Below are 22,108 nucleotides of genomic sequence, written 5' to 3'. Positions count from 1 at the left end.
TATTCAATCCATATCTCTCGAGGATAACGGTTGGACTATTGACGTTGCAAAAAGTCTGGTAGAGCCTGTTTGGTTCACGGGTGAGTTGTTGTTTTTTTGAATCAACGCGTCTCTGTGTTAATGGACCACTCCTATTCGACATATAAAAAAAAATCATTTGTACCTTACAGAGCCATTATATTTTAGGTGAACAAATTCCATCAACATTTGCAGCGTCATCATTATCATCTGAAAATGAAGAAACAGGACAAACAAGCTCCTCCTGCTCCGAAACGGCGACGAACAAGGAAAAAAAGCAGCAATAAGCACAAGCACCCATGAGTGTACCGCGAAATATTCAAATAATGAAGAAGAACTCGGTACTGAGATATCTACAGAGAGCAAAGAGCTGGATTATATATTTTTGGTGACTCCTCGAGCAGTGATAGCGAGTTGGAAAGCGATGAGTTTGTCTGGACGTCTCAAACCACAATTCTTGTACATACGGATTGGTATGGTCATAGATAATGGAGGGAGGTCCTCCTTCTATTATCTATAGTATGGTAGATTTAGAAAAATTTAAATATAATTTGCTGTGATTTCCATTGCTGTGACCTCGAACTTGACACAGTTTTCACAAGGACAGGCCTAGTTGCACAAAAACAAGCTTCAACAACGCTTCTACATGAAGGAATGCGTTTTTGTATCATAAAACACATGGTGGTAACAAAAAATAAGTGAAGTCCAAGCAATACATCGTTTTATATCATGATGACGTCATTTCTAAAAATAAATTTGTCAGTAAAAATTAATAAACTATATATCAATCGATAGCCCTTGTGGTACTGAATCAAAATATGCAAATATTTTTGAAAATGGGTGTAAGGGTACCGAGAAATTGCAGGTAGAATGGATTAATTTCTTGTTTTCTGACGTCATCAAATTAAGGCACTTCCGGTCAAAATCAAAAGTGTAAATATTGTATAAAAGAACGTCTTAGCTTTTGATGGAATAAAAGGAATTAATTTTGTGTGTCAAAACGAATCATTTATTCGCTCGGACAATCGCTCAAACAATGAATGGTGTCAGGAATTTTACAAGAATGTATCAGCAAATTTTACACAGCAATCACGCCAACATCGCAAGAGTAGCTGCAGGCTCTATTTACAAAAGTAAAAGATGAAAGCAGGAAAATGGGTCTCACAAAAAACTTGAAACCAACCAAATATATGTTTGTTGATAAGAAAATGCAACACTTAAGACAAGTCAAGAATTGTAGTTACTTTGGAAGCATGATAACCGATAAAGGAAATTGCGAGAGAGAAATCTAAGACGAGTCGGTTTGAGAAAAGCTTCGTTTCAGAAAATGCAAAGACTGGAAAAGCAAAACAAAATTCAGCGCTCTGCAAAGCTAGATCTATACCACACTGACCTATGGCAGTGAGTACTTGAATATGTTCCATTCATAAGTAGAAAGTCTGCAAGCTGAAGGAGCAGCGTTGGTAGCGCTCGGGGTCAAATAGGGAACGGGATCAAATAGGGAAATCGGGGTCATATAGGGAAATCGTTGATAACTCCAAAAATTGGACAGATATCTCAAAACAAACCTCAGAATCAGATTCGGCATGCCTCAATCTACCTTTTAGATGCTTATTTAATTCAACTACGGGAATTTTAACAGATTAAATGATAATGTTTTTCTTCTACGTTAGCTTGATGCGTGTCTCCTCCGTAGCGACGGGCGCAAATAGGCAAAACACGTTGAAAAGCATCGATTTAACCAAAAATAAATAGCAAAAGGTAGAAATAACAATATAAAATACATATTCTCTTCATATTCATCCAAATTTCACACATCCTGCAACGAGGGTTACATGATTTCTCAAAATAAATCGACGCGCTCGGGTGATCGACGCGCTCGGGGTCAAATAGGGAAATCGCTGTTTGGGGTCAAATAGGGAAATCTTCAAAAACAGCAAGGAAAAAACACGAAACAAGGAACTAACCTCATTTCAGCACGTAAAATCGTCCAATCTATTGTTAACACCATTTAGCATGTTAGAAATCAAGGTATATCATTTGATAAATTCATATCAAGTCAATGCATCACATAAATTTAGGCCCTTGTTTACAGAGAGATCTCCTTCGCAGTTTCGGGGTCAAATAGGAAAGCAGTTGAATTTGCATTATCAAATCCGTTTTTTTTGCCGGAAATCATTATTCCAATAACCTTTTTGATTCAGGAGAATGTCCTCAACTAAAGATTATTGCAAATTAATCACTCTGGGTCTTTGAAAATGATGAACAGATTTTTCTATTGACAATAATGTTTTTCAATACATTTTTATTTTATTTTCAATTAAGAACTAGTTAACAGTTACCATGCAATAATATATAAAAATACAAATAAAAACACTGCTCAAGAGTTAGACCAAATCTAGTAGATATTACAACAGTGAAAAAGTTATATAGCAGAAAAGTTACTGTCTAACGAAAACCCCCAAAAATCAGGCAGCAGTTCATGGACCCCAGAATGGCCAAGGGGCAAGGGGGCAGGCTTCAGTAAAAAGGCATCTGAAAAATTCCCAGCTTCTATTGATTCTGTTGAAACTGTATTTTCATTTTGGTTTCGTATAGGTATCTTGTAAATGAGTTAACTGCTCTTATTAACAAGGCTTTTATATGAATTTAATTAGTGATTAGAAAGGGCTGCTGTCAAGGGCACGTTTTTGAAAAGGGCATATTTGCTCCCTTTGTCCCTCTTAGGAATTTGCAGGTGAGGTTGTTACCCACCCGACCCCCCATTATGCTTTCCCTGCAGCAGTAACTGAATAGGGCTCTGCCGTGATTCTATACAGTTCTTTTTCTAAGAAAGAAAGGTAGTGTAGAGATTGTTCTGTAAACCTTAAAATGCCAATACCTCTTTAAGTCTTTTTTGGGGTCTTTTCCATTTGAGTTCTTGATCCTCTAGAACTCTTAGGCATTTGACGTTGTTCACAAGTTTGATATCTCAATTTGGAAACAATCGTTGAGAGACAAGTTCAGGTATTGATAATTTCCGCAACTGTATTAGACAAAAGGACCTTGAGGCCTTACTAAAAGACAACTCATGCAATGGACATTGTAGGATCTTTAACCTTTCTTGAAATTCTCAACATTTCACTTTTTGTAGATTACGTTTTTTACTAAATTGTATGTAAAAAGTGTCCCCAATTAGCAGAAATGCTAAATTAATTTGACACTGAAATAAAGTTATAATAATTATTATTATTATGAAGATATGTGGCTACAACATTTGTTGTACTTTTTGCAAGTTTGCAATGTACTCAGGGACGGATTTCGTAGGAGATGTGTAGAAGGTGTGACACCCCCCCCCAATATCTCTGTGTCCTTTTTGGCAGCGAGTAGTAACAAAGTAACGCAAAGATTTTACTTTTTATCTTCTTATCAGTAGCTTAGCAATGGAGGGGGGGGACGAGGCTCGGAAAGTTGGTGTATGGGTTAAGTGCAAATATGCAATAAAATTAGTACCTCAGTGAGGGGGAGTTTATATTTCAGACAACATTAAAACATCTTTGACGACTTCAAGCAAACGATTGTAAGGAATATTCTGAAATGTATTTCAAGCTTATCTAATGGGTGTATCGCAAAATGTTTTGTTCAAATTGCTTGCAGGAGACCCTCCTTTGCACCTCTACAGAATATTTGACAATTTCCCCCAGTTATAGGTTTTGGAACTTTCAGCTGAAAATTGCAGATTGTTTAGATATTATCATGAAAGTACAGGGCCGCCGGAGCCAGGGGGGCCACGAAGGCACAGGCCCCCCTGTTTGCGAAAAGTATAAACAAGTGCCCTTTTCGAAAAATATATTGCGTGTATTTTTTCACTGCCAGATATTTTGCCTTTAGAAATTAAGTAAAAAAACATAACTCGGGATATTGTTGGAGGACCATTCACTGAAAATTCCTTAAATTTTTACTTGGTCTTGATGCAAGAAGCGCAAGCTCCTGTGATGAACAATATCAACTGCGAAGGAGACTGCCAGTTTCGCGAGAAAATTTCCTTAGTATGTCTTCAGCAACAAAATCATTAGTGAAAGGTCCGATCAAGTCCCCGGTGGGCACAGTCAGTCGGTCAAATGTATATCGTCTGTGTTCTTGAAAGTAAAAACTGGACCCCTATCTCTGATTCTGGGTTGAGTAAAATGTACCTTATTCTGTGCCTTTGCCAAAATTGTGTAACTCCTCTTACTGAGAATATTCAAGCTTGAGCAGGAATTTTTGTTAAAATCAAATTTAGTGAACTCTGCTTTTCACTGAGCATGTTAGAGCCATTCTTTTTCTTAAACTTATGACCAGGCAGACTTAAATTTTTCTTAAATTTTTCTTATGACCAGGCAATCAGAGTTCACTAAATTTGATTTTAACAACAATCCCTTATGGTTCTTGACATATTTATTAAAAAAATCAGACATCTGTAAAACTATAGCTGCGACATATTGCTTGCTTCACAACATTGTGTTCAATGTTTTTTATGAAGAAATGGAAAAGTTATGTCCCTGAAATGAGTACCTGCTAACAAAGACTTAAACAAAGACTTGAATTTCTTATCTAGGATTAGAACAATATACAAGGCTAGACGTACTGCAAAATTTGTTGTACTTCAATATGCCATTGATTTACCTAAACAATTATCTGTAACATCATATCAGTAAATTCCTGCCCTTTTTGTGCTTCCTCTGACTGATTAAGAATGTAACTCTATTTTCAAGATTCTATGTCCCAGAATTCTAGCTTTTTTTAAATCTTCTGAACTCATATGTTATACGTTTGACCAGCTTTTATTTTGACCAACGTTTGAGAAATTTAAAAATTTGTTTTGTTCATAAGACTGATGAGATAAATCTAATCAATGTTACAAATTGAATTTGCTATGGCAGTGAAGAATGTGCCCGCACCTTCAGCCGATTGTGTGAAGATGACTTAACCATAAAATTTGTAGCTTTTAAAAAATATTCCATGGAGACGAACAAATGTGTGTTTAAGTGGGGATGGGGGGTGCGAATACCAAGGGGGACTAAATTGTTTAAATATATAGGTAAGAAAATTAAAATCATTATTCGAATGGGGCTGAAACTTTGTTTAGAAAGAGATAGGGACTGGAATTCGCTTTGAAGTATATAAAGACTAAGAATTCAAAAATTCCATTCAGTTCTTATTTTGGCACTTACTAATGTTTCGGGGAAAAAATATTCGTGCCTTTTTCATTCGTTTTGGCCCCTCCCCCCTGTTCAAACCTGCGTCCGGCGGCCCTGAAGTAGGAAAAAGCTGTAATTCTGAAAACTGTCGTATATTGATGGGACTTATTGAAAATGTCAATGTAAGTAAACAAATTTTGTGAAAAGATTTTCATCGTCACGTCAATGTAAGTAAAAAAATACCGCCCAGCATACATCAAAGTCTTCAAATTTATCTTTAGAATATTTCTGATTTCGGGCAAAAAAGCGAATTTTAAAGATGTTTACTGAATTTTTCCTATTTATCCCAGCTATGACAAGGTGTCTCTCCCTCTCTCGCCGGTAGCTGTTTTCCTATTTGTACCCGAAACTGCGAAGGAGATCTCTCTGTAAACAAGGGCCTAAATTCATGTGATGCATTGACTTGATATGAATTTATCAAATGATTTACCTTGATTTCTAACATGCTAAATGGTGTTAACAATAGATTGGACGATTTTACGTGCTGAAATGAGGTTAGTTCCCTGTTTCGTGTTTTTTCCTTGCTGTTTTTGAAGATTTCCTTATTTGACCCCAAACAGCGATTTCCCTATTTGACCCCGAGCGCGTCGATCACACAGCTGATTTATTTTGAGAAATCTTGTAACCTTGGTGCAGGATGTTTGAAATTTGGATTGATATGAAGAGAGTGTGTATTTTTCTTTGCGATTACTACCTTTTGCTATTTATTTTGAATTAAAACGGTGCTTTTTTAACGAGTTTTGTCTATTTGCTCCCGTAGCTACGGAGGAGCCAAGCGTCAAGCTAACGTAGAAGCAAAACATTGCAATTTATACTGCTAAAATTACCGTAGTTGAATTAAAAACGCATCTTTAAGGTAGTTTGAAGCATGCCGAATCCGATTCTGAGGTTTGTTTTGAGATATCAGTCCAATATTTGGAGTAATTAACGATTTCCCTATATGACCCCGATTTCCCTATTTGACCCCGTTCCCTATTTGACCCCGAGCGCTACCAACATGATTGGGCTGAAGGGATGCAGTTCACGAGTATGATGCTAATAATATCGTGGTCAGAACATGTCAGCAACAACGAGATTCCGGAAAAAAGCGGTACGAAAAGAAAATGTTTCTATGAAGGGAAGATACCAGATCTTGTAGACAAAGAATGCTATTTCACGGGATATCCATCGTTACAAAACGGTTGTCAGTTGATCGTCTTTTGTATTCCGATGAATATGATGAATATAGAATATGATTAATTGTATTTTGATGAAAGGAACTACCCCTAGATGAAAATAAAAATATTTATTGAATTGTTGGTCTTGCTATCCACTTTTAAGCCAACCATCTTTGAATATGAAACTTTTCATAAAAGCCTTATTGCACATATTCGGCAAAAAGATGTTGTACTTGGCACTTGATAACGAAATCGCTTACCTCTAGCCTGTGTAACATTTTGGCATCGTCTATATCTGACATATGGTCTTCAATAGTCTTCGCAGGGTTTTCTTTTTGCTCTGTGTGACACTCAGTCATTTCTTGTTGATCCTGCAAAAAGTTAACTTCATCAGATAAAGTCGATCGGAATCTAATACAATTAAATACAAATCCAATCAACAAAAACAAAACATTACCTCTGCCTTCTTCCATCCTATTTGTTTCTGTCGCGTTTCATTCTTCAATCCACTCTCCCCCTTTGTTGCATCTGAAGTGAAAAGCAAAATGTTTCATATGAAGAAAGAATAGGAAAAAAATCTCTAAAGTCATTAATTCAGGTTCTTTAAATTTAATATTTACGTAAATCTATCTATAAAGCTGCATCACACTGGATGCGTCATGGTGCGGCGCGTCATCTAGCGTCACGTCATGCTTTTCTTCACGAAGCGTCACGAAGCGCCATCTGTTTTCCAATGCTGTTCACAGCGAACTTGCAAAACTCTTGACAAGTTGTACTTTTTTCCTACATTGCAAAATCAAGCTGGAAATTTAGCTTTATTTCAGAAAAGGACGAAAGGGTGATCTGAAGCTAATCTATGAAAAACAGCATCTTGACCAAAGAAACGAGGCGTTCTGTAAATTTGTGTATTTCAACTACTCTTATGTGGTTTCTTTGACATTTCGGCACTTTGGTTCGAATGGTTGGCCTATGTTTTCATAGGAAGAATAATCTCTTTTGCAAGCATCCAATGGAGAACCTAAATTTTCATTTTTTTTAAAGATTTGGAAGGTCTACTACAATTTGGAAAATGCCCAACTAAAGAAAAGAAAAGTGATGGCAAGGAAAACTTTGACACTGGCTTTACAAATTGATGGGGTTTTCCTTCCTGCCCAAATTCGAAAGAATATTAAACAGCCTAACTTTATCAACAATCCTCATGTTTACATGAATTAAAGCCTACGCTTCAAAGCTTAACGGGAAGTGACTGAAATCCAGAACGGAACGTACTTTAACTCATCGACGAGGCAACTTTATCGACAGGGACTCAAAACACTTATCGACAGATAAATGTGATTTGTTTTTAATTGCATTATGAATTACAATTTACATTAAATTATAACATGGTTGTCTTCGCTTAAATCTTTCCCGATGCTTTAATTAGAGAAATTCATTAAAATTTATATTTCACATTTATATATATATTTCATACTTGATTTGTTTAGGGAGGGGTTGCCCTTCAACGGAAGTTGTTTTTCAAGAGGCCCTCCAATAAAAACTAATTACAATATATAATTAAAAGACTAGAAAATAAAAAACCATAATATTAAAAACCTATTTACAATTACATGGTATTGTACAAATAAAAGATTTACTTCATCGTACGAGCAACGCAGTTTTAGAATGGCCTATATCAGAAGCTCTCTAAGTTTTCTATTGTTCTGAAGCGTCACTGAGCGTCAAAGTTAAATATATTTTGGGCTAACGGGTGGGCTAAAAGAACGCGCTGTGTGCGCGTAATTGCGAAAAATGTTAACTATAATTGGTCAGTGTCATGACTCGCCGCGCCTTGACTCGTGCAGTGTGAAGCTAGCTCAAGGGAATCCAGATGGTTTTACCAGGATATTGAGGGTTGCCTTGGCATTCCAGGTGAGTACTCGTTCTCGAGGGTTTGACAGCATTGTCATTTGATCTCACTTCACTTGAACTAGAATCCTTCCCAGCTGAAAATTGAAAAAAACTACCAAGTCATTCTTGAAAATCTATGGAAAATAAACTGGCTTGAAATTTTAGGACGGAAGACAGTCGCTTAAGCAACCATATTGATACTTCTTTACCCAAATCAAAGCTACTTACTCAATTTAGCAAACTTCCAAAATGCTTACAACCCATCGAAACAATATTTAGTTAAAAAATTGCGTACTTGTTTGATCTAATTTAAATATATTTAAAAAAATTCACAGCTAAAATGGGATAATGTCAAGGGGCATTGGTTGTAATACCGTTCCACAACTAAAAAAAGGAACTAACTTCATTGTGTACAGCAGACAAGACAATAGAAGCTGACAAGCCATAAACCACAACCAACAGATTGACATCAGAAGCAGACAAGAATGGAGGGCCTACCGAGACCACAACTAAAAGACCGAGAGTCCTAAAAAACTAAGAAACAGATGAGCGTATCTCCAAGGGTATGTGCCAAAGCAACGATACTATATGAACATAAGAATGCAAGATGCTGCTTGAGTCGTTATACTTTTGCTTTGAAAAATTGCAAATATACACGAAGAGGAGCTAAACTGCCACATGAAAAATCTAGATGCGTGTTCTTGTTATTTTTTATTGCTTTTGTTGTTGCCATTTGTAAACCGTAGGCCAGTTAGGCGGTAGGATTCTTTTTTCCAAACTTCATCTTGCAACAACTATGTTCCCTTCCAGCTTTGCTGCCTATCCACGCAGCAGCCTTTTCCGAGCTCGAAATTTCCTATTTCACCCTGTATCGTGGCTAGAACAAGATGGTCTCCATTCCTCAATCCTGTAACGTGGCTTGATTCCGGGTAAAGTACTAATTGTTGCTCCATCGCAGGGTACTTAGAAAAATTCGCTGTTGTTTCGTTCATGTTCTCCAGCCTGTGTTTGCAGATTTTCGAACGTGTTTATAAAAAATGTGAAAAGCGTGAAAAAGACATTCTAATCATTTCATTTTTTCAATAACTTAACCATAAAAGAGGGTTCGAGAGCGTACATGACTTTAAGCAGTGATTTGCCCTTCGTGGGCGACAATATCTGGACAAGGAAGATCAAAGGTTTACAACACGTGCTTGTGTTCATAAATGACGATGCACACAATTGGATTTGCTGTTGAATGAGTATTTAGGTATCTGATAGAAAATTCTGATAGAGGCAACAATAATGAGTGGAAAAGTCACAGAAAACGAATATTAATTACAATGCAGAGGATGGTTAGGATGGAAGGGTGAGGTCAAATTATGATCCGTGATATGGATATTCATGTCAAGGTCAAAAAATGACATCCATTAGTGAAAAAATGAGTCATTATCAAATGGTCTGCATGCTTACTTTACACGACTTTAAAACATGCAAAAAAGTGGACAGTAATTGACATTAAGACAGAGCAGTGTAAAAGTAAACATGTTAGCACAATAGGTTTGTTTACCTGACACTACCTGGTGCGATATGATCAACAATATGAAAATTTAATTCTTGTGACCAAGCTATCAGAGCATTAAAAAAAATGAGGTGCGTAGTGATCATTTTCTAAACGTAATCATGCCCTCCATTGTTTCACTGTAATTAACACTTTCCATTGTCTTCGTATCCACGTAACGTAATAAACAACACATGTGTAGCGTCCCCTCGTTTTATATGTATACGCCCAGTATTGTATTTATTTAATTAGTCAGTAAACTCATCAAGACGCAACGGTCACGCAACAACGTATCTTGCTGGCTCCGTGTTTTCTGCACTTTAAACTAGATCATAAAACGACAGCATGCCCATAAAAGAACTTACAAAGGAATTAATAAAGGAACCATTCATCACCAACATCCGTTCTTATAGGTGTTTTTTAAAAACAGAAGCAACAATAGAATTTTTGAAGAAATCGCTTTTGTAACACCACATACCTTTCCCATCTTGGAGGAACTTTTTCATTTTCTTCAGGACTTTCTTCTGTGATTTTGATAGCTTAAAGTTTGTAACGTCACATCTGGTTAAAAAATAACGATTTGCAGCTGAATATCCTCATTTTAAATAATCTTTGAAAATAAATGCTAACTTAGGTCTACTGTTAAATTTGTACGAGATAGTGCGGTAGCATATGCGAACCAGAATATAGAGCATTCAAACATATTAGTGACGAACAAGTATGGTGGAGGATCAGTAAAGGAAAGTTCTTTAAAATAAAACCAAGATGCCTAACAATATCACATTGCCGAACAGCAAGTGCTTAGCAGCCCAAATCAGAAATATTGTAGTTAAGATACATTTCTTGTATGCCTACAATGGTTTATACCTGTCCTAGATAGGTAATAAGGCCAACTTGCGCAGTCCTTTATCCGCAGAAATAGCCACAGACACCAATAATGTCAAGATTTAATGATTGACACTCGGGTGAAAAAATTTTTCAGTCATGTCTATCTGTTCTGCTGGATTCTACTCAGATGGGAATGGTGAAAAAGTATGTCGGAACGGTATTCAGACATTGATTGGTCGTTGTACTCGTAGTAGGGTGACATGTGTTTCTCCTGTGCTGGATTCAACTCAGATAGGAATGGTGAAAAAATAAATCGGAACGGTGTTCAGACATTGATTGGTCGTTGTGTGCTAATCTTCTGTGCTGGATCCAATTCAGCTTGAAATGGTGTTCAGACATTGATTGGTCGTTGTACTGGTAGAAGGGTGACATGTGTTTCTCCTGTGCTGGATTCAACTCAGATAGGAATGGTGAAAAAGTATGCCGAAACGGTGTTCAGACATTGATTGGTCGTTGTGTGCTAATATTCTGTGCTGGATCCAACTCAGCTTGGAATGGTGTTCAGACATTGATTGGTCGTTGTACTGGTAGAAGGGTGACATGTGTTTCTCCTGTGCTGGATTCAACTCAGATAGGAATGGTGAAAAAGTATGCCGAAACGGTGTTCAGACATTGATTGGTCGTTGTGTGCTAATATTCTGTGCTGGATCCAATTCAGCTTGGAATGGTGTTCAGACATCGATTGGTCGTTGTACTGGTAGAAGGGTGACATGTGTTTCTCCTGTGCTGGATTCAACTCAGATAGGAATGGTGAAAAAGTATGCCGAAACGGTGTTCAGACATTGATTGGTCGTTGTGTGCTAATCTCCTGTGCTGGATTCAACTCAGATAGGAATGGTGAAAAAGTATGCCGAAACGGTGTTCAGACATTGATTGGTCGTTGTGTGCTAATAGTCTGTGCTGGATCCAATTCAGCTTGGAATGGTGTTCAGACATCGATTGGTCGTTATACTGGTAGAAGGGTGACATGTGTTTCTCCTGTGCTGGATTCAACTCAGATAGGAATGTTGAAAAAGTGTGCCGAAACGGTGTTCAGACATTGATTGGTCGTTGTGTGCTAATAGTCTGTGCTGGATCCAATTCAGCTTGGAATGGTGTTCAGACATCGATTGGTCGTTGTACTGGTAGAAGGGTGACATGTGATTCTCCTGTGCTGGATTCAACTCAGATGGGAATGGTGAAAAAATAAATCGGAACGGTGTTCAGACATTGATTGGTCGTTGTGTGCTAATATTCTGTGCTTGATCCAATTCAGCTTGGAATGGTGTTCAGACATTGATTGGTCGTTGTACCGGTAGAAGGGTGACATGTGTTTCTCCTGTGCTGGATTCAACTCAGATAGGAATGGTGAAAAAGTATGCCGAAACGGTGTTCAGACATTGATTGGTCGTTGTGTGCTAATATTCTGTGCTGGATCAAATTTAGCTTGGAATGGTGTTCAGACATTGATTGGTCGTTGTACTGGTAGAAGGGTGACATGTGTTTCTCCTGTGCTGGATTCAACTCAGATAGGAATGGTGAAAAAGTATGTCGGAACGGTATTCAGACATTGATTGGTCGTTGTACTGGTAGTAGGATGACATGTGTTTCTCCTGTGCTAGATTCAACTCAAATGGGAATGGTGAAAAAATAAATCGGAACGGTGTTCAGACATTGATTGGTCGCTGTGTGCTAATCTTCTGTGCTGGGTCAAATTCAGCTTGGCATGGTGAAAAACGTTTGTTGGAATGGTGTTCAGACATTGATTGGTCGTTGTACTGGTATAATGGTGACATTTGTCCGTCCTGTGCTGGATCAAACCCAGCTTGGAATGGTGAAAAAGATTGTACTGGTGGAAGGTTGAGATGTGCTAATCTTCATAAGGAAAGCTTGATACAACTATGCCTTGAGGTAGCTGCTTTGAAATGTAATAGTCTGCATACACAGTGGAACAATATCATACTGCTTCAAAGGGTACTTGACAAAATGACCAAAAAGAACTCATAGTTGATAAAATGTCAAACAAATGTCAAGAAATGCAAAATTACATAATTTTTCCCTTCTGACTAACAATTCCGTAAAATGCATTATTGAAATACATATGATAGGAGGCTCTACTTGCAACAAGCACCAACAAAGTATACATTCAAATTTGCAATGAAAAACTTAGATTGCCAGCTTGAATTTTAATAGTTCGTACCTTTATCTTCAGTTGAGAACTATTAAGAAAAAGCAAATTAAAACGATCTCACCCGTTGGTGTGTTGAGAAGACGCGTAGAGAAAATCGAGTTCTGTTTGCTTCAATTCGAGAGAGCTTACTAACTTGATCTACGATTATTTATACTTTAACTCTAAAAATAAATCTGCTGACGAAGGATGTGTGGGTATGATGTAATGATGATGTAATGGAGATGGAAAGTTCTAGATTAAGAAACGAGAGAGGCTGAGTAAGCATGGCGCAATGTAGCAATGAAAAGCTGAGATAAACAGTTTAAATTAACATCACTATAAACAGAGTAAATACTTTATCGCTACAATAGCTCCCCCCCCCTAGAATGCAAGCGGAGGAGAAGCATTCGATTAATAGATTACAAAAAACAAAACAAAATATTCAAGCTATATAAGAAAATGAACTGTCAATATACGAGTCTATCAGGAAAATGTACTGTTCGTCCGGAGCGGGTAGTGCGGGATGTTGCTGGCATGGAAATGTTCGGAGGTGCTTGTTCAACAGATGCGGAGGAGAGCGCTACCTCGTGATGCAGCGAAGGCAAGATGTCGGTATCAAGGTATGCTACTTTGAGGCGATCAAGACTGATGTTTTCACGCTTGCCCCGTATCTCTAAAGCAAAATGTTTGTCATGGCGGGCGAGAACTTTGTATGGACCAGTGTATGGAGGTTGTAGTGGCTGGCGAACAGCGTCAATGCGTACATAAACATGTGTACAGGTATGGAGGTCTGATGGGATGTGTGATTTTCTAACTTGAAAGCGAGGCGATATTGGCTTGATAGTCTGCATTGCGTGTTCCAGGCGATGAGAATAATTTGTTGGATCAAGATCTGCTAGTGTAGAGGTTGTTGTGAGAAATTGTCCAGGTAAACGAAGAGTGGTACCATAAACAAGTTGGGCAGGTGTGCAGTTCAAGTCAGCTTTGACAGTGGAACGGATGCCGAGAAGAATGATTGGTGGGCTTTGAGGGAGGCTTTCAGCTGTCGGTGGAAGCGTTCTATCATTCCATTGGAGCATGGATGGTAAGCGGTGGTGCGGATTCGCTTGATGCCAAGGGACTTGGTGAGATGAGAGAACAACGAAGATTCAAACTGGGCACCTCGATCAGTTGTTATAGTGGAAGGAACACCAAAGGCAGAGATCCAGTGTGTCACGAGAGCTCGAGCCACGGATTCAGCAGTGATGTCAGTGAGAGGAACTGCTTCAGGCCAACGAGTGAAACGATCAATGATGGTAGAAGGTATCGAAAAACTTGTGATGGTGGAAGTGGGCCGACAAAATCAATGTGAAGGTGATCAAAACAGTTTAAATTAACATCACTATAAACAGAGTAAATACTTTATCGCTACAGAATAATTGAAAAATTGAAAAATGACGACAGTACACATAAAAAAACAAAACGGGAAACCATTTCTATTTTCTCTGAGAAAATGCTACGAAAAAGCAGTCTTTGTTTATTTCAATAGAATGTGTTATGACTCTGAAATTCAAACTGAACAAAGAGCAGCCTTTTTAACAAGAAAGGGAAATTTTGGATTACCTGATGGTAAATAGTTTGCAGCAGGTGTTTTCCATAAGTGGTTTGTAGACATATTTACCACTTCTAAAAGGAAAAATTTACATTAAGAAAATTCAAATGAACAGTGTTTAAGTCGCTATTTGAATTACAGTGTCATTTTATCAAAATTTATTTTTGCTTTGATGAAAATATAGGCAATTTTACGAAATCGGGAGTCTTTCGTAGAAGTAATAAAAAGGGCGAGCATGTGTAAATCTGTATCACGTGTGTGACCAAAGCTGCCTTTATCTTGGGGAAAATGCCTGCATACACCAGATATCTGTAATTTGGAACAAAGAATTTCTGACCAGTTCATTGAAAAACGAGCTGCTCTGAACGAGCAATGAAATGCAGATGATAGACCACAACTAAATTCATTACATGCATTGCCATGGTTTGCCCACCATTCATTCTATGTTACAATTGACGTCATTTGAAAGACCTTAGCGAATGTAAAAAATATGGTTTTCGGAAACGAGGTCATGGTCAAATATTTGCCTTACGAGCCAGAGTGATACATTTTTAACACTTCTGAAAGTATATACATCATGGCAGGTCCAGATACCCCTGCTGCAATGGTGGAGAGTGAAATGAATTACATAATTGCTCAGAGAACAAACATTACTTGAACTTTCGCAACGCCAATGCAGGGCCAGGAAACAATCAGAGACGTGCATAAATACAAAAACACATACTTACAAACATTTGTTACTATTTTGAGCAAGATAAAACTACGGCAACGCTAGCTGTTGCAAAAGTCAGTGCATGGCAGAAACGTTCTTGACAGACTACCAGTTTGATCCTCAAATCAGACTCTTTAGCCATTAATATTTTACAGGAGCAATTTTTCATCATATACTCAGAAAAATTATTTGGGAAATGGTAGTATTATTTCAACAGCAAGGTCAGTATCAAGCAAACACGAATTTAAAATTCAAAAGGTAAAACATTGTTCAGTTCCGAACGCATAGGTTTTATTATTAATACATGAAAAAATAGTTAATATTCAAGAAATTCTTCTTTCCGATTGCAATGCTGTTTGGTTCTAGTTCAAGTTTGTGTGCGTAAGAGTACGGTCATAGCAGCACAGAACCAAGCCCTATGTACAAGCAACACAAGGAAAGTGGTATTTGGGAAAAAGTTGCTTCATTATGTCGTATATGTGATTTTGTGAAATTGTCATGTGGTGTGAGGTAGGGGTTCCTAGAGAGAAAGTGTTTTCGAAACTATCGAGGGTTAGAAGGCAAAACTTTAATAGCAAAGACATTCAAAGAGAGATATAATTCATTTGAAATAACCATTTTGGGCATGGCAAGGGCAAGGGGGACTGACAAGCATAGAAAAATTCTAACCATTAGGGTGTTTTTGTAGTAAAAAGTGTCGTGACATCGTAAAAAATAGTTGCTCAAAGCAGCATCAAGCTCAATAAGAAAATTGTTGATTTGCCAACATGACTTGATTAAGCTAAATTTGAACATGAGACAGAAATCAATTAATCGATCATTAGTTGATCTAGGTAATATCTTTAGGAAGAACAGCCTACCGCCTCCAACCTCTGTTTACCAAATCCTCATAGTCAGTGCATGTCAAACGGTGAGCCCACATACCTAAAATTGAAACATCAAAGATGAGTTGCATTCTTTATATGTGTTGTTTAAGTTGCAACCCTTCTTGGCTTTTTCACCTTCTAACCCTGCTAACAAAAGTTAACGGACCTGGTTTAAATACTCCAATTGAATCATCTCAACTTGACTTCTTGACTACCTGGTCATAGATTGGGACACCAAAATGATAATGCAAACCTCTACATTTATTTTCTTGCTTGGTCAGCGATTGATTGCTCCACTTTTTCATCAAAAATCAATATTGAATGGGGTCGATTTCATGCTACAGATATTATGCTTTGAAGAAATTATGGTATACTTTTTATCAAATATTAATACGACAAAAGAAGAACAAGAAAGATCAAGAAAAATGTCCAGCAAAAAAGCAATAAAATCTTGTTGAATAAACTAAACTTCCAGTAACATTATTTAGGAATATTTCGAAAATTCTGTTTTGTTGCAGAAGTAGCAGGGAAAAGGACATGCCTATCAACTTTTTGAAAAAAATTAAAATTTCGTATCATGTGTCAGTATTTACTATAAGTAGTTTATAAAATAGGAATTGGAGAGTTAGAAAATATGCTGATATCTTTAAAAAGCTATTATAGATTTCACTTTTGAACCAATTGATTAGCAGGTGATTATAGATCGTATTGGTCACTTGATATGGACCAATATGACCAATCATATCTAACAACAAAACTTTTCACACTCAATGGCTACCAAGTGAAACACATGTAAGCATAGCAAAATATCTTTTACCAAAATGTTATTTAATTGCTGAGTTTTGCTTTGCTTTTATGTTTCTGATGCAATAACATGTGAACACATGTATAGACCACAAAAAGACGCTGGACATTCAAAACACTTCTACAAAACTACTAAAGATAATCTAAAAACAATATCAATCAAAGGGGCATAGAGGGAACTTTCTTAATAATCTCAAAGTGCCAATGATTTGAAAAATTGACATTTTTTTAAATCTTGTTTTATGTCAATGCAGTATCTCTGAATCTGTTGGTGAAGTTTTTTCTCGAAATTATTATTTTTTTGTTGTCACTTGACGTGAATTATGACGTGCTACGATGGGTGGTGCTGGTTTTTTTGTTGCCTCGTTCGAAATCTGTCGAATATGGTTGACTGCTACTGCTTGTTGACTAGAGGCTTCTGGTTTCCTTGTTTCATCGCATGTTTGCTTTTCAGTGGTTTTTCACACCCTAATTATGTAGCAACTTTCTGTGTGTTTCTTGACAACCATGAATAGTACAACCCCTGCTTCGAGTACAGCTGTGATCATCCCCAAGGCAAGGAAACCACAACTTCAATTTCTTTGTCACATTCCATCACTGACAAATTTCCCTGTTTTGAAAGATGTCATATGCCTACACACCATGTTTACCATTGCATACTTTGCAAAATCGCTGCTCACCATACCTCTCACCAGTGGCAACTTAGTAACTCACTTGAAAGCGCTTCGCTTGAAATCTACCGTCAGTAACACCAAAAATTGTGGTTTTCTTTTCTCCTGGAAGGCTTTTTGATCCACTACTTCTATTTTCACTGCATTCTACATGATCAGTGTCTCAACGCATTTCCTTCTTCGATTTTCAAAGATCCACCGATTTTACTGGTCAGCGGTGTTTCTTGAAGATTATTCAACAGCTTGACATAAGAAGAACAAATTCCCAATTCTTCTTGATGTCGTCCGTCTTGTAGATTCAATTACTTTCTTTTTCTATTTAACATCCTACTAGAGCTTCTCTACAGAGCATCAAACATCGATGGCACATACACAAATGGCACCGATGCTAACATAACAAGTGGCAATATACTAACGGAAATTGCATACCATTTTCCTCCGTTTTTTATCTTGAAAAGTACTCAGATTGGTCATAATAAATCTGTATCTTTTAAACATGATTATTCCATATTCAAGGAAGGAAATTTTTAAAGGAATTTGACCAGCTTGGTTTTACTTTTGGAAAACAGAGACATCGATTTAAACAATCAATTTGATAGATTTTGGTATGATCTTACATCTTTGACCAACAAATATGCTTCAATTAAAATAGGGAGCAAAAAGGAAGTGAAGCTCAAAGATAAACCATAGATCAACAATAGATGCGAAAGATGACGAGAGTCAGAATCAGAGTTCTGCAGAAATAAAAGAGAAAGAAAACCGATGATAAAATCAATTGTACAAAAAGTTTAGAAGTCGTGTATACAATATATTTTCATGTTTACTTTTCAACTAATAGTCAACTTCAACTAAAGTATGAAACATTTATGGTCAGGCATCAATTCGCTCTTGTAAACACATGAATCGTCTAGCTCTTTTTCAATTAACAAAATCCAAGGCAAAAATGGGAATGTAATGCCCGATTACTTTAAAATATAAATATTTTCATTGAATTTTTATGTTTACATTTTTAGTAATATAACCAAGAAAATCTCAGTGAGTCTTAAATCTCCTTCTGAGTTCTTGTCAAACAGAACTTCTAACTCACATTTTCTCTCTCCATTAATTCAGACGGTTAACATTTGAAACCCATCAAATCCTGTAGGTTCAAAAAGGATTCCTAGAAATTACTCAAAATCATGCTATACTAGGATTCCCCAAATTATACTAGCCTTGTGAACTAGAATTCTTACTTACTAGAATGTTTGGGTTCACATACTGTTTTGCATGCTTGATTCCACTATTCGTTTTGGTTTCCTATTTATTAAATGCTGAGCACATTTTTGCATAAATAAAATTGCCATGCCTTTGTGTACTTGGCCCATTTCGAATGCTAGATTCAAACATTCTTTTTTGTTCCCTATTGTTCAAAGGTTTGGTTACGTTTCTGTAAAACAGAAATTGTCATGCGTATGCATATGCAAATGCATACGGTTAAGGGAATGCATATGGCACCGGCAAAAAACAGTCTTACAACTGACTGACTTAAAAGTAAGATTCTACAGGGAAACTCGCGAAATGAATATATGAAATTGCCAATAAAAAGGAAAGTTCCCAGAAAAGTAACGTAAAATATATTTCAGGCCTTCCTGGAAATGGCGTGCGATTGCACTCACACGTGTTGGAACTTAGTGCGTTTAATCGCACACCTGTTTTTTTATCATTCGTTTGTTTTAACCAACGCGCTGGAAACTAATAAGGTGACAAAAAGCAATAATTCTTATTTATTTCAAGTTATGTAATGTGTTTCATTGCTCTGGTCCACCGTGCTGGGTCACCTTACTTTACAACTTTGTACGACATCAACATCACCGTCCAACAGATAGCGTTCACAAAATCCTCTACCTATCTTGTAATACTGACACCTTAGTGATATATGAGTATACTAGGTTTCTACTCAGTGATCTTCTTTGCCCACTGTCTTGTTTCCATTCGGGCAATATAACCTGCCCATTGCAAATTTAACTTTTTTGAATTTGCTACAACATCAACAATTTTGGTGTGTGACCTTAAACTTTCATTGTCCACTTGTCTAGGCATTTGATGCTCCTCTTCCTTTGATACTCTATGTCACCACCAAATTATGTTAGTGTTCATGTTTAAGCACAACTGCATTGCTGCTGGAATTAGTAATACATATCTAACATCAATAGTCAACTCACTTTCAAGTTTAGGAATTTTTTCAAAAATCCAAAACCTTACAAACTTATCTGGTTATGACATTAATGAGAATTTTGAGCCTGAAATTCATTCCAGCTTTCATAACTGAAGGCTATCCAAATCTCATCAAAAGGTCACTCACTTTTTCATATGAGTATCAGCAGTCTTACCCTTCGTTTTGATGAACTACATACACTGACTAGTAGGAAACACATACTAGGAAATACTGGCATTGACTTTCAGCTGATAGGCTTGTCAGAAATCAAGATATTCCACTCCATAAAAAATTTCGATCAATTTACTGTATTTATTTATAGCAATTTTCTGTTTTTTCATCTTTTGTAACTTTGTTATATAATCTTTGTTAATTTTTGCATATACAATGATTTTTGTATGTAGTGGAATTCTAGAATCAAATTAAATGAAATGAATGAAATCAAGATATCTGTAGATCCACCTCTTCTATCAAAAACTGACACTTGCCGATACCAATTTCATCATTCACTTTCACTAACTTCTGCTGATGGTGTTGGTTTTTATGTTAAATCAAAACCTTATAGCAAATTAGCGGTTTGACCTTTGCACTAGAACTCACAACTTTGAGCTAAGGTTATTTCAATTCACAAAAAGATGATATAACAATTAAAGCAAATTATAGGCTGATCTCTCTATTATCAGTTTTTGGCAAAATCTTGGAAAAACTTTTGCATTAGCGACTAAAAAAATGTTTTAGAACTCCATGATGAAATTTGGCTTTCGCAGTGGCCACTCTATTGACCATGCTTTGATACGCTTAACTGAGAAAATGAAATATACTCTTGACTCTAATAGAATTGAATGTGAAATCTTCATAGACTTATAGAAAGCTTTTGATGCTGTGAATCACCAAGTTCTACTGCAAAAACTGAATCACTATGCTATGCTATAAGAGGTTTTACATTAAAGTGGCTTTCGAGAGACTTGCCTGACTGACAGATTCCAAATCGTTCCAGTAAATGGATATTCTTCTAATAATAAAATAATAATCTGTTGCATTCCTCAAGGCTCTGTACTTGGACCTTTACTTTCTTTGGTATATATAAATTACTGGCCCAATGAATCTAAAAATTCCTTCTTTTTTCTACTTGCAAATGATACAAATATCTATTAATATTAGAACAGACTAAAACAAACTAATCAGAAAAATTAATAGAGGGCTTCTGAAAGTAAAGTCCTGGCTTGAAATAAGCAAACTAGCGCTTAACATTCTGCTAACCTTGGAAGAAACTCACGCATGAGTTGTATATTTGACCGTCGTTTTTGACCTGAATAAAATTGTTTTCTTCAACGAAACCTTGGAACTTTTGGTTTTTCATAAGCTGAGCAACATCGGCTTATTCTTTAAATAGTGCTTATTTTGCTTTCTATCGTGGCTTATCGCTTTGCTATGTTCAAATTTCCCGGAAACATGGCGATCGTCAAGTAGTGCCCAAAACTTTTACCTTCCCGTTTTCGCCATTATCGGGGTAAATATTCGTAAAAGTAAACGTAATCACTATAAGAACTATTTTGAGAATTTTAAAAATAATTCGAAAAAAATATGGAAAGGCATAAACGAACTAATAAATAAGTCTAAAACTAAAAACACAGACAAGATTCAATTAAGAATAAATAATAGAATAACCAATGATAATAAAATTATTTCCAACCATTTTAACAGATACTTTACAAGTATAGCAAGTAACCTTGTGGACAAGCTTGGAACCACAACAGCAATTTACAATAATTACTTAAAAAATCCGACTTCAAAATCATTTTTCATTACTCCAGTTGTTTCAACGGAGGTACAATCAATGATCAATAATTTAGATGAAACAAAATCTGCAGACTCATATGATCTGCCTCCTAAACTAATTAAATTGAGCTCAGAGTCTATATTAACTCCGCTAACCAATCTTATAAATGCCTCTTTTAGCTCTGGCTATTATCCTAAACTTCTTAAATATGCTAAGGTAATTCCTATATACAAATCGAAATGTCCATATGAAGTTTCAAATTATAGGCCCATCTCATTATTGCCTTAATTTAACAAAATATGTGAAAAATTAATGTACAAAAGACTCATAAGCTTTATAGAGGAAAAAAAATTATTTATGAGCATCAAATTGGCTTTCAAAAAGGAAAATCAACTTCTCAGGCAATTCTAGATATGTCTACAAAAATAGTAAACGCAATTGAAAAAAAAAGAATTATCTTGCTGCGTCTTTTTGGATTTTGCTAAAGCGTTTGACACTGTGGACCACAAAATACTGATTAAGAAACTAGATTACTACGGTATCAGAGGAACTGCACTAGAGTGGTTCAAATCATACCTAAGTGACAGAACGCAAAGTGTAAGCACTAATGGAGAACTGTCGGAAGACCGTGA

General features: G+C 36.5%; 1 protein-coding gene across 3 annotated transcripts in view; it reads right to left on the bottom strand.

The window, feature by feature from the left end:
- The window catches only part of LOC135681302 (arginyl-tRNA--protein transferase 1), a 59,453-nt gene that overhangs the window by 30,189 nt on the left and 7,156 nt on the right, over window positions 1-22,108 (bottom strand). For 2 of the 3 annotated variants that reach the window (XM_065195688.2, XM_065195689.2), the window contains exons 2-7: window positions 16,022-16,085; window positions 14,461-14,523; window positions 10,300-10,382; window positions 8,272-8,376; window positions 6,852-6,922; window positions 6,655-6,765 (exon numbers count right to left, since the gene is read on the bottom strand). In XM_065195688.2, the coding sequence (XP_065051760.2) occupies window positions 6,655-6,765; window positions 6,852-6,922; window positions 8,272-8,376; window positions 10,300-10,382; window positions 14,461-14,523; window positions 16,022-16,085 (497 nt within the window). The remainder of the gene's footprint in view (window positions 1-6,654; window positions 6,766-6,851; window positions 6,923-8,271; window positions 8,377-10,299; window positions 10,383-14,460; window positions 14,524-16,021; window positions 16,086-22,108) is intronic. The other variant, XM_065195691.2, reaches the window with a different exon arrangement.

Source organism: Rhopilema esculentum, chromosome 12 (assembly GCF_057945365.1).
Source record: "Rhopilema esculentum isolate cy_ngs chromosome 12, ASM5794536v1, whole genome shotgun sequence".
In the NCBI taxonomy this organism is placed as follows: Eukaryota; Metazoa; Cnidaria; class Scyphozoa; order Rhizostomeae; family Rhizostomatidae; genus Rhopilema; species Rhopilema esculentum.
Note: the sequence above shows the minus strand (reverse complement) of the source record. Positions and strands in the feature narration are given on the sequence as shown.